Consider the following 12,740-nt stretch of genomic DNA (forward strand, 5'->3'; position numbering starts at 1 on the left):
AGGCTCGAAGCAGGTTGAAAATTTGTATTGCTATAAAAAAAATTGAAAAATAGCTTATTTGTATGGTACAACAAAATGTATTTTGCGTGATATGTATTGAAATATTTTATGAAAAAAAAAAAACAAATATTGTATGGTCTATGAATTGAGGTGTGTTACTTGTTATTTGTGATGGCCATATTTTATAAGTACACTACTGGATGATTTTTTTAAGTATCTATTTGATATTTGCAATTGATTAATCATATACGTAAAGTCTTATTTAATTCAAATTTGATGTCACGCTACCAATTGTTAGGTCATAACTTGGAAATTGATCCTAGTTGTGAAGCAATATAAATATTTAAATCTCAGATAATATAGTAGTAGTTGCTTTCTAGAATTACTATTTGTGTTGACTCACCAATTGTTGAAGCGATCTTATATATTGATAGGCTTCTAGTTTAAAAGAGAAAAAAATCGTATTAGTATATTTTTCATTTAGGGTTAGGTAACAACTCACATTTTTTTTGCTTGGCGTGCTGGTTTTGTTGTAACCTTTAACTCGTTCTTATACAAATAGAAAACTAATTAAGAGTAGAAATTCCATCTTGTCCCAGTTATTTAGATCGTCACATTTCTACCATTAAAATTGTCACATTTCTACCATTAAATTCCATCTTGTGCCAGTTATTTAGATTGTCATACTTCTACCATTAAATCACAAACTTTGGCCGAAAATTGATATTTCCCACAAACTTAAAACTTGGTCGCAAAAATCATGAACATATAAAGTGTAATGAATTTCCCACAATTTGGAATTTCGACAAATTTGGGATTGATTTTAAAGTCAAGTAACGTTCAAAATAACGTTGTTTACATCTATTAAAAACTACAACATTTCTTATGTTCACCACTTCATTCGGATCCATAATTGGATGTGTCAAGGTCAAATTTAATATAAAGAATATTTAACTCGTGGAAATTTCGTGGAAATTTGATATAAGGTGAAAGTTCATGATACTAGCAATAGTGAGAAATATCAAAATTCATTCAAAGTTTGTTACTCTATGGACCATTATTACCCCTTGATATTATTAATTTTAACACAAAAATGAAAACTTGAGTAATTGATTTTCTCTATAAATTTTAAATCAAAATTCAATTTATTCATTTACTAAAACTATTTATTCCTATAACAAAGGAAATCTGCCTCAATTCATCTTAATGGGCTTCTTTGAATTCATTAACACGCATATAGTTTTCAATAAGTTCGTTAAGCGCTTGATTGATTTCTTGGCCCATGTCATTATAATCAGTCTAACTGATAAATAATAATTAAAAAAGAGGAAAAACTATTATTATAGACGAATTCTGGTCAAATTAATTTGGTGCCCCAATTAAATTATTTATTGGCGCAATGCAGGAAATTTATTTATTTTACCTTTTTGTTGCATTATTTTTTGGCTTCATCAATTTTTTCCTATTTTACTTTCTCTTTTGTGTCCAAATTAGACGTGATGATGTGGGGTCTTATTTGACAGCCATTTGAATATTTTTGAAGTATGATAAAATATTTGAAAATAAAATTACCTTGAACAATTTTTTATTTACATGGTATATAATTATTGGAAATGTTCTTTCTATATATGATCAGGCAATAAAGATCATCTTCACTACTAGTACATGAAAAGAAATTAAGATTCTTATACTTTTATATATAAATGAATAAATCATTTATTGATTCTTCTTTAATGCTTTGAGAGGACATAATTTATTTTGATATAAGACAGTATAAATGATCAATTGTTGCTGCACGACACCTCCAAATCAAGTTACATGAATTTGTACTTTATTTCTTTAACAAATACTCCAGTAAAACTAACTTATTTTCACATTTATTAATTCTTTGAATATTGTTATGGTTAAAGAAGGTGATTTGGATTGGTTGATATTAAACTACGAGATTATTTAAGATTGAATTGGCTTGAAGTAATTTGAGTTTATTCAAAGTTAAATTGGCTGAAGTTAATTTTATCGTACCAAATTTATAATTTGTGACTAATTAATCTTAACAATCATTAAATATTGGGATGAATGTATACAGTCTAATAACAATAGTACTATCTTATAAGTAAATTGAAAATGTCATACCAGTAGATAGGGTTTATTATTGTACGTTGATGATGTCGTGGATGAAATAAAAGAATAATGTATAGAGTTGTGGATGTGATTCGACATGTAAAGAAGAGAGGATTAAAACGCGTCAGTTATGCTCGATTTTAATATGAAGTGACAACTAAGAATCAACCGAACCTCAATAAATTTTATTCCAAAATCAGTTAGTGAACTTTAAGTTCATCATTTTTTGACTTTCACGTTTTTTACATTAATTTCTGAATAAGCAAAACACCATTCTCTAAATTTCTACAGTTGTTAATGGTTAAATTCACGTTGCACCTCACGTGATAATTATGATAATGCACTATTAGCACTTATAGATAATTACATGGATTCAATCTTGGCAGTAAAGTAGATTATCAGATATAATTACAATTAATTATAAAAACAATTAAATTTCCTCTATAAAAAAATACTCCTATTGAGTAAAATTGGCAAAGGGAAGATTATGAAGAAATTATGTCTGTCAATTATTATATATGCCTTGTCTAGTTGCTTTCCAATTGGTCATGAATAATCTATACATCTACCAGATCAATTTTGTGAAAAGAAAATTAGGTTTCACTCAATTTATTAAGCAAGTTGCAACAATGCAACTAATTAGAAGCAATTAAGGTAATAAACTCTTGCAAGCAAAATACTCAACAACCACATTTGCATTTATCCATAATTATATTAGAAATTTTCTAGTGGAGCAAATATGTGATAGTTTCATCTATAAGAATTTCAAAGAACACACACTTAGTTCGTACAATGTTATTCATTCAACTAATAGACTATAAGTTTGAGTTACCACCATCATGAAATAAATAAAGAACCATAATATTAACTTAATATATCAATTACAGTTTAGCTGTTGATATCATACCTTTGTAAATGTTTAATGCACTTCAAAACAAATTGATAATCTAACCATCGAATGTGATTAAAAAACATAGAATGTAATAGAACATCTATACAATAACATAGATTAGTTTCTATATTATTATGTAATTAAAGTCAAAAAAATAGTGACAAGCCATCGGTACCACACACCTAATATTTCAATCTATTTAATCTTTGCATAAGTAGTAGTACTATATTACTCCCTCCGTCCCACTTTAGTAGTTTCATTGACTTTTCTGTCATCTTTTTATAAAAATGATAAAAAATAGTTAAAGAGGAGAAATTATAAATTAAGAGAGAGAATAATATAGAGAAGAGTCTCATCTACATTATTGTCTCTCTTACTTTATCATTTCTCTACTTTAATTACTTTTTATCAATTTTACAAAAAGAGGGCAGAAAAGTCAATGAGATTGCTAAAGCGGGACGGAAGGAGTCATACGTATCTTCGTGGAATAAAATATTGATATAACTGTCTTTTACCTTTTCTATTAATTTAACTTTTTCATGAAAAAATGATTTATGGAGAATTAATAAAAGAGCATTAGTCATTCCCATTATATAATTCTATGAGTCAAATTGTCTGAAAAATCATTAATTTTAAATTCATTATAAATTATTCGACCTTATAAATAGACTATATGTATTCATTCAGATACAAATATATTCGCGTAAATTTTTTCAATTATCCTATCAATTATAATTTCATGAAAAAAAATTGTCACATTTTATTTGTGAACAAATCAAAACTAGTTTTTGGATTTTCACAATTTGGCATCTATAAATACAGTAATACAAATGAAAAAGTTTTCTTCTTCTTAACGTCATCCCCTTTCTCTCTTCACTTCTCTCCTCCGCCAACAGCTTCTGCTCGCCGCCGCTCCGGCTTCCATCTCCATTTTCCCGCCCCACATTCTCTCCGCCTCTCCAATTTCAAGTTCAATTCATCGTAATTATCATCAATTTGTCCCTAATTTCGATCAATTTTGAGTTAACGCTCCGCCTCTCCGATTTCCACTTCACTTCCCCGACATTCTCACCAATTCGACCTAATTCGAATCAATTTCAAGTTAATTCCCCGCCTCCGCGGTGATGGAGCGGAAGCAAGGGTTTTTCTCGGCGGTGAAGGAGGAAATGGCGCGGGGGCTGTCGAGGAGGGGGCGGAGCCAGTCGCCGTCGCGGAGGAGGGGAAGCGGGCCGGAAATGTGCGTTTCGAGATCGAGCAGTGTGAGGCCCGGCGCGGAAGCTCTGTCGCCGCTGAGGGAGGGTCCGGATCCGGATGAGTCGGATTCGGGTGACCTCAGGGCTGAAAGCTGGGCGAATTGGCTCTGCAGAGCTCCGGCTCCTTCCAGCTCCGCCTCGGGCTGCTCCAGGTCCGATCTGCACCTGCTCCTCGGCGTGCTCGGCGCGCCGCTTGCGCCGGTGCATGTTAGCAATAACGACCCTCTGCCGCACCTCTGTATCAAAGATACGCCTATTGTTAGTTCCCTCTGCTATTTCTTAGCTCAATTGTCTTTTTCTTAAAATTGATCGTTTTTCATTTCTTGAGGCCTTCTTTTTCTGCATTTCTGTGTGTCAATTTTTGTGAGAAAATTGACTGTCATTGTTCATTGCGTGGGGAAAAATATAAAGAACTGTTTTGTTTCTTTCCTAATTGAGCAGTTTTGTTCAGTTTGCAACACTTGATTGTGATTTTGTTTGCTCTGTTTTTACAGTCTATGTCATCTATCTGCATTTTTGTGCTCTTTCTTCTGATTTTATGAGATGGATGAATTTGTTTTTTTTATATAGATAAGTAGGTTGGATTCTTGGAAATAGCATTGCTGAGAATAGAGACGTGGAGGTGTAAAATGTAAAAGTAGAGAGTTACTTTCGGATTGGGATTGTTGACCTCATATCTTTTTGGTTGGTAGACAGTCACTGTGCTCATAAATTCTTGAAAATTATGAGAACAAAAGATAATACTAATAAATAGATCATGCTGCACATGGTGGTCCTTTCTTGTTGATTTCTTTATTTTCTATGATCAAATAATTTTTTAAGAATTTGGGTGTAATGTTTTGATGTAGGAATGCTCCTCTGCTCAGTACATTCTGCAGCAATATCTGGCGGCATCTGGAGGCCATAAGGTTCAAAACTGTATACAGAATGCCTACGCGATGGGGAAGGTGAAGATGCTGGCATCTGATCTCGAGACTGCGGGTAAGGTGATCAAGAGTCGGAATTCGTCCAAAGCAGCTGAGTCGGGGGGATTCGTGCTCTGGCAAATGAATCCTGATATGTGGTATGTCGAGCTCGCTCTTGGTGGCAGCAAGGTTCACGCTGGTTGCAATGGCGAGCTCGTGTGGAGGCATACTCCGTGGCTCGGTGCACATTCGGCCAAAGGGCCTGTCCGCCCTCTACGCCGTGCCCTACAGGTCGATGCATTGCTGGATTTGGCTTTGGGTTCAATGCAGCATCTCTTTGCTTGCTGATTGATTCATGTTGGGTTGAATGTGACTTGCAGGGCCTTGATCCGAGAACCACGGCCAACATGTTCGTGAACGCGAGGTGCACGGGGGAGAAGACGATCAATGGGGAGGATTGCTTCGTTCTCAAGCTCTGCGCTGATCCGCACACACTGAAAGCCAGGAGCGAAGAAGGGCCTGCGGAGATCATAAGGCACGTCCTGTTTGGATACTTCAGCCAGAAAACGGGGCTCCTCGTGCAACTTGAGGACTCCCACTTGACCCGGATACAGACCAACGGGGGCGATGCAGTGTACTGGGAGACGACCATAAACTCGGTTCTTGATGACTACCGGCCTGTCGAGGGCGTGATGGTTGCCCACTCTGGGCGGTCTGTGGCGACCCTCTTTAGGTTCGGGGAAACGGCAATGAGCCACTCCAAGACGAGCATGGAAGAGGTGTGGACGATTGAGGAAGTAGCGTTCAACGTCCCTGGACTCTCTGCTGACTGCTTCATTCCGCCTGCTGAGCTGAAGCTTGGCTCCATCAGGGAAGCGTGTGAGCTCCCTCAACAAGGGAGGGCGAAGAACACAGCTGCGTACGGAGCCAAGGTTGCCGTGTACCCCAGTCTCAGGTAGCTGTTTCTTCTTTTTTGCAGAAGCGCTTAGGTTAGTTCTCCATGGTACAGACTGACAAAGTGAAGTAGCAGTGAAAGGGCATTCTACAAATTCAGAGGGGATTTTTACAGTTTATGCTATGAATCTGTATATAGAGGCATAAATGAGTGTTTTTGTCACTCTCTCTCTATAATCTCACTCAAGAGTGTTTGAAAAAACTCACTCAAGAGTGTTGGTTTTTTTCCAGCAGAATCTGTTGTTGTAAAATCAAGAATTGTGCTTCTGTTCATCATCTTGTAGTTGTTGATATATGATGATTTCATTGTTTAATAAATCTATATATCCCTATGTTTCTGTATTTCTAATAATGATCCATTATGATTTGTGTTTATGGCTTAAGCATGGTGTCTCATTATGATTGCCAATTTGCTATGATGAGAAGAAATCAAAAGACTATTTTTATTTATTTAGGTTCATTTGGAATATCACTTTCTCTATTTAAGTTGTCACAAAATTGCAAATTCAGTCATATTTTGTGATTTAAAATGTTAGTACCAACAAAGAAGAAAATATATAGCATACCATCAACATACTATACAATCATCCATGGAGAGTAACATCAAATACAAGTATAAATATGAATAGTGTTGATCATTTATACATACACCACAAACCCTCACATAATAACAATTAGTAGCATTCAATGAAATGAACACTCATTAATCCATTTAACTTGGCTCCAGCAGTAAATCTTGAGTCCTTCACCCCTGTTTATTATTACCATATAAATCATTCAATTCAAGATATAGAAAGAGAAGAAAACAGAAAGGCTTAATTCTCATTATACATGAAATATTGCATCACTGTTATGAAGTTAAGGGATTTTTTCATTAGTAGAACCATATATATATATTCAATCTAGCAGAAAACTATTTTTAAAAAATTTCAACAAAATCCAACTCGAATGAGTAAGCTTTGTTGAGCACAATATACGTATTAAGCACGAGAGGTTAGAGGGACTGAGAAATTACACGAAAGATTTACCCGAAGAGGTAACAACTGGTAAAAGAGGTGATACACGAGTATCTTTACCCTGCTATACAGCTTCAACCTGCCATAGTAAAAATGCATAAATCGGGTCATAAGCTTATGATGCTATACACGAAGAGTTCATACGATGAACGAACATTGTTGAAGGACTACTCATTTTCTGCTAATTCAAGTCAAGTAAAAAGTTGGATGTGACTCATTTTCTGCTAATTCCTCAGCAAAATTAGAATGTTTCTGTGTGAAGAAAAATCAAACGTTTCGTCCATGTACAGTAATACGAAAACGTACTTCAAAGTGTCAAAGGGATTTTGAGAATCTAAGAAGGAAAATACTTGTTCAGAATAAGGCTAAGAGAGATTCAAAAGTAGTATGCAACTGAGTTCTATTGTGCTCTGTTGCTTTCAATGTCAATAAAAGTTTCGAGATATTCAAATGCAATGTCGTTACAGGGTCAGCTGTTAGTTACCTTATCCGTAGAGCTCGAATCACCAGCAGGAGTGGTGCTCGTTTCTGATCCCCTGCGGGAATAAAACACTAGGCGTTAAGCGCTTGAATATAAAAGGTGAAAAAGAAAAGTACAAGAAAGGGAAAAGGTAAAACATCTCAACCTGATGTGCTCAGCAACGGATATTTCATCGTTTGGATCAGCCTTTCTCTGAATGGCGTCATCCTAAACAAGAGATATGTGAATAGGGGAGAAGCTAGTGAAAATTGGTTTCAAACAGTGCTTTATGCATCGTGGAAAGGGGCTTTCTTACAGTGGTATGCTCGTGCATCCATTCAGGTATATTTTCCGATAAGACTTGAATATACTGCTCCATAGCCAGCTCCCGGCTCATGCTTCCTAGTCCTTGCCACGCATTCCTTGCACAATGGAATTAGCGCCCCCGATCACTCACACATAGCAGCTTTTTTCAACCCTGTTGTATAACTAGCAATCAAACTACACCATGGTAGCTATTTTCACGAGTGACCTATGGTTCTTGATGCACTATCCTCACTAACAATATCATTCACTTCTGTTTTGTTTTGAAATGTGGTCTGAAGTAACTTAGGTATTTGCTATGTCAATGCACTCGGGGTGATACTGATCCGAAGAAATCAGAATTACTAGACTGATCAGACGCTCAGTGATCATTCACGACAACAAGAGCAACACAAGATAGCAACACCCAACAATCTTCTTCAATGTTCTAACAAATTCAGGAGTAATAATTAGCACTTAAATGCTAACTTACTATGTCAATGCAAGGTCGTATTAATCTACAGAAGTTACAATTCCACCAAACGATAAGAGTACTATACAATACTCAATGATCATTCATCACAATGGGAGAAACACGAGATAGCAACGCCCTACAATCTTTGTCAATGTTGTAGCAAACTCACAGTAATTCTTAGTACTTAAATGCTAACTTACTATGTGTCTATGTCAATGTATCCGAGCCGATACTAATCTACAGTAATCACAAGTCCACGAGATGAGAAGAGTACTATACAAATCTCAATGACCATTCTCGACAACAAAGGAAACACGAGCTAGTTAATCCTAAACATTGCTATAGTTATACATATGGAAAACAAGAAATGCACAAAACCTGGATACAATCACACAAACAACTTATATTTTGTAAAATGAGATCCATATAAAGATCAAGTACCATTTCGTACGAGCAGAGACCATAAGCGCCATGGGCTGAGACTCGAGGCAAGGCCCCTCGAGGGCAACCTTATGCAGCCCATAGAGCTGCATCTGAACATCACTCCCCAATCTCGCCAGCCGATCCTCCTCTCTCCCCTTCCCTCCACACTCCACATAGTTAACAGCTTCCGCAAAGCCTCTCTCCAGCTCACTCCTCTCCACTCCCTCCCAATCATCATCACTCTCATCATCCCTCACCTTCTTCTCCTCACTCCCTCCATTCCCTTCTCTCTCATCAATCTCCTTATTCCCTCCTCTCTCCTCAATCTCCTCATTCCTTCCTCTCTCATCAATCTCCTCATTCCCTTCTCTGTCATCAATCTCCTCATTCCCTTCTCTCTCATCAATCACCATATCATCATCACCCACACTTTTCACCACATCCACACCACCACAGCCCTCTTTCTCAAACAGCATTTCAATTTCCTCACTCCCTTCAACTTCATCATTACCCAATCCTCTCTCATCACAACATTCTTCCCCACTCTCTCTCTCCACAAAATCCACATCACCCCCAAATCGATCAACCCTCTCAACCTCAGAAACCACCTCCTCAGCATCAAGACCTTCATACCCCTCATAACGATCAACCCTTCTGATCACAACATCATCCACAAATTTCACTCTTTTCTCCACTTTCCCTCTCCTAACCTCCAACCCCCTCTCCAAGATCACACCTTTTCCACCCCCACCTTCCCCAGCAACAGAATCAACATCAGGGCTTGAGCTAGAAACAGCAAAAGATACAATCTTTGCAACAAGATAAGACAACAAAAGAGCTAAAAAGGCAGTAAAAATCGGGTGTTGCAAAAACTCCATGGATATCTCTCTCTCTCTCTCTCTAAAGATGATTGTCAGAAAAAAAAGGAGAGAGAAAGATGAGCATGAAAAACTCCTGAAAGTTTCAAAGAATGACACGAAAAGGGCATAAAGATAACGATGGACTAATGTAACAAGAAGCATTCATTGCAATGAAACTACTAAAGCATTTTAACTTTCCTATCTTCACTGTTCAATTAGCATTAAATAATTTCAAGGAAGGATGTTAGCAGAGCAGAGCAAAGCATATTCTTTGCTTCTTTTTTGCTTTGTTTTGTGGATATCTTTTTTCTCATGTGGGCCCCATTTTGGTGGGGGCTAAAGGTCAAGTAGGCCCCATCCAATGTAGCTATATGTTGTCCATTCTAACATGTGGTAGCAATCATGTGTGAGCGCCCACAGCTTCATTAAGTGCTCTTTCCTTTTCATTCAACGTTATCAAAATATTGAATTTTTGGAAAATGCACCAAGTTTGGTTATATATTGCTTTGTTCTTGAAATTATGGATTTGTTTGCTTTCTTTGATGAATGTTTCTGGTAATTATATCTGATTTGGCATATGAATAATCAAATCAAGATATAAATGCCAATTAGTTAAAAGATGTTAATATATACTCCCTCCGTCTCAATAAATATGAAACATTTGCTTTTCGGCACATGATTTTATGTAGTGTTGTTTTGTAAGTTAAAGAAGAGAGAGTAAAGTAAGAGAGAGAAAAAAGTAGAGATAAAGTTATTTCTATTTTAAGAAACGTTTCATTTTTAATGGGACAATTCAAAAAGGAAAACGTTTCATTTTTAATGGGACATGGGGAGTATATGAAAAGAAAAATAGCTGGCTAGAAAAAAGTAGCATGTTGCACGTTGAACTATACTAAAATTTGATTAAATTTTTATATAACTTTTGGTTAATTTTTAAAATCAATTTTTATCAAAATTCATGATTTTTCATACAATTGATAAAAATAAAGATCAAAATAGGTTCAGAGCGCGGATAAAAATTGAAACAAAGCTTTCAAATAGTTATAATGATAAATTTCTTATTAAAAGATACAAGTACATATGTTTATTATCATTAATACCTCAACAAATAATTGAATATATTAATGCAACTACCCACAATGGAGGTGCGTAGAGAAACATCCAATTAATTACGAAAAGTATTAACTCATTATTCATATTATAATTTTTGATGTACTATTATGTCAAGAATTGAGTCCTAAGTCCATGAAAAAATTTTAATCATCTAATTACCTTTATTTTATCTACATTTGTGAGCATACTTCACGTTTTATTTTTTATATTTTAATCTTCGAATGCAAGTGAGTACTTATTAACTTAGGCAGATAAAAAAAATAGGTCATAACCACTAATTACACAATTAGCTAAATAATTAACTTTTGAGTCACACAATTATCAAATCCTAAACACTAGTATTCTAAGTCTATTTAAATAGTATATATTTTTTCTTCCAACTACAATAAATATTCTTATGGATCTAGTTGTAGATTATGCAAATCTTTATTCCCTATTAATATAATGGGGAAAGAAGTAAACAATACGTCACATATTTCATTTCTTAATTCGTAATAGAGTTTTAATGAGGGGAAAAAATTCAAATTAATCTACATTTTAACACACAAATATGCTCAAGATTAAATAACTATAGTAAGCCAAAGGTTAAAGTTTAAACTCGTGAAGAACCTCAAATTAAACAAGATACAACTATAAAAAAAAATATTACTAACAAAGATATCAAACAATCACGAGAAAATAACAGCCACAAATAATCAAATTACTTGTCTACCATTTAATATTGGTTAGAAAACATGTGTAGATAAGATTGAATAAAATTTATAGTTGCGTCAAAACATGCAAGTAGTAAGATTATAAATCAATGGTGCATGTTGGTTCAATTTAATTCATGCTAGATAACTGTTAAAACTTTATAAAACAATTCAAACATATTTAATTGAATAAAAGTATAAAACAATGACTTTTTGGATTCATTTATGGTTGTGGGTGTTTATTGTTGAATGCAATAATGATTAAGTTGACGTGTTTATGCGTATGCTATGAAGCTTATCCATATCCATCTACGTAGGATAAAAAATGGCTCATTTCCTTTTCTATTTATCTCAAGTAAAATAATTTATTATTAAAAATAGAAATATTTTTATATATACGTTATCTCATTTTATTTACTTAATTCTTCCTATTTAACACATAAAATAAATTATATATATATCTCGTGCTGTCTTAGTAGAGATCATTTTTTTTACAACGAAGTAAGTATATTTTAAAATTACAAAATGTTAGTCTTTGACGTATGAATTTGGAATCGACTGTTTATTGAGTGTGTCAAATAACTTGAAATGGTCACACTCTCACACATGGTATGCTTATTATATAAATATGTTATACAAAGTTACAAATAAAGAAACTTTTATTAGCTTGATCTAAGCTTAGTTTCTTGCTTCTATGTATGTCTACCAGTAGGGGTGGGTAGGTACGGTATACATTACCGAAACCATCATACCATATACCTTACCGTAGTTACGGTATGCGAAAAAGTCATACCTTTATCTTACCAAAGTTTTTGGTATACCTTATTTTCGGTATGACGAATTTCCATACCGATACCGTACCTCATTTTCGGTATATCGTACCGAAGTTCGATATACTTTACTTTTTCGGTATACCTGACTTTCAACATCAATTAAAATAGAAAATTAGAATATTTAGAATATTATTTATATTTTATAATTTTAAAAATAAATTAAATATAATTTATTCATAATTATATTTATTTTTCACAATAGATTTTATAATTTCAAAATATATAAAATATATTTTATATATAATTGTGTTTATATTTTTGTGGCATATACCTTAGTTTACGGTATATACCTTAATTTACGGTATATACCGAATTTCGGTATGCAGCGTTATACCGCGGTATTTGAAAATTCATACTGTTACCTTACCATAATCTTTCGGTAAGGTATCATACCGTACAGAAAGTCACGGTATACCGAAAATTCGGTATTTTCGGTATTT

The 12,740-nt window shown here is 34.5% G+C and overlaps 2 protein-coding genes across 5 annotated transcripts; one reads left to right on the forward strand and one right to left on the reverse strand.

Annotated features, from left to right (window-relative positions):
- The first annotated feature begins 3,870 nt into the window (after positions 1-3,870).
- Positions 3,871-6,467, forward strand: LOC125223629. The gene is made up of 3 exons (XM_048126864.1): positions 3,871-4,524; positions 5,115-5,462; positions 5,552-6,467. The coding sequence occupies exons 1-3, from the start codon at positions 4,138-4,140 to the stop codon at positions 6,128-6,130; spliced, it is 1,314 nt and encodes a 437-aa protein (XP_047982821.1). The 5' UTR covers positions 3,871-4,137; the 3' UTR covers positions 6,131-6,467.
- Positions 6,468-6,661: 194 nt separating this feature from the next.
- Positions 6,662-9,961, reverse strand: LOC125223320 (acyl-CoA-binding domain-containing protein 3-like). Of its 4 annotated transcripts, none has more exons than XR_007176698.1 (6): positions 8,821-9,929; positions 7,918-8,023; positions 7,768-7,829; positions 7,626-7,677; positions 7,141-7,220; positions 6,662-6,876 (listed from the first exon to the last, which is right to left on the reverse strand). XR_007176698.1 is itself a non-coding variant. In XM_048126410.1 (6 exons), the coding sequence occupies exons 1-5, from the start codon at positions 9,822-9,824 to the stop codon at positions 7,206-7,208; spliced, it is 1,239 nt and encodes a 412-aa protein (XP_047982367.1). In that variant the 5' UTR covers positions 9,825-9,932; the 3' UTR covers positions 6,662-6,876; positions 7,202-7,205. The 4 variants fall into 4 exon arrangements, 1 of the variants encoding a protein (XP_047982367.1); XR_007176697.1 differs by having other exon boundaries at positions 7,154-7,220; positions 8,821-9,928; XM_048126410.1 differs by having other exon boundaries at positions 7,202-7,220; positions 8,821-9,932.
- Between the last annotated feature and the right edge of the window lie 2,779 nt (positions 9,962-12,740).

This window comes from Salvia hispanica, chromosome 4, assembly GCF_023119035.1.
Source record: "Salvia hispanica cultivar TCC Black 2014 chromosome 4, UniMelb_Shisp_WGS_1.0, whole genome shotgun sequence".
Taxonomy (NCBI): domain Eukaryota; kingdom Viridiplantae; phylum Streptophyta; class Magnoliopsida; order Lamiales; family Lamiaceae; genus Salvia; species Salvia hispanica.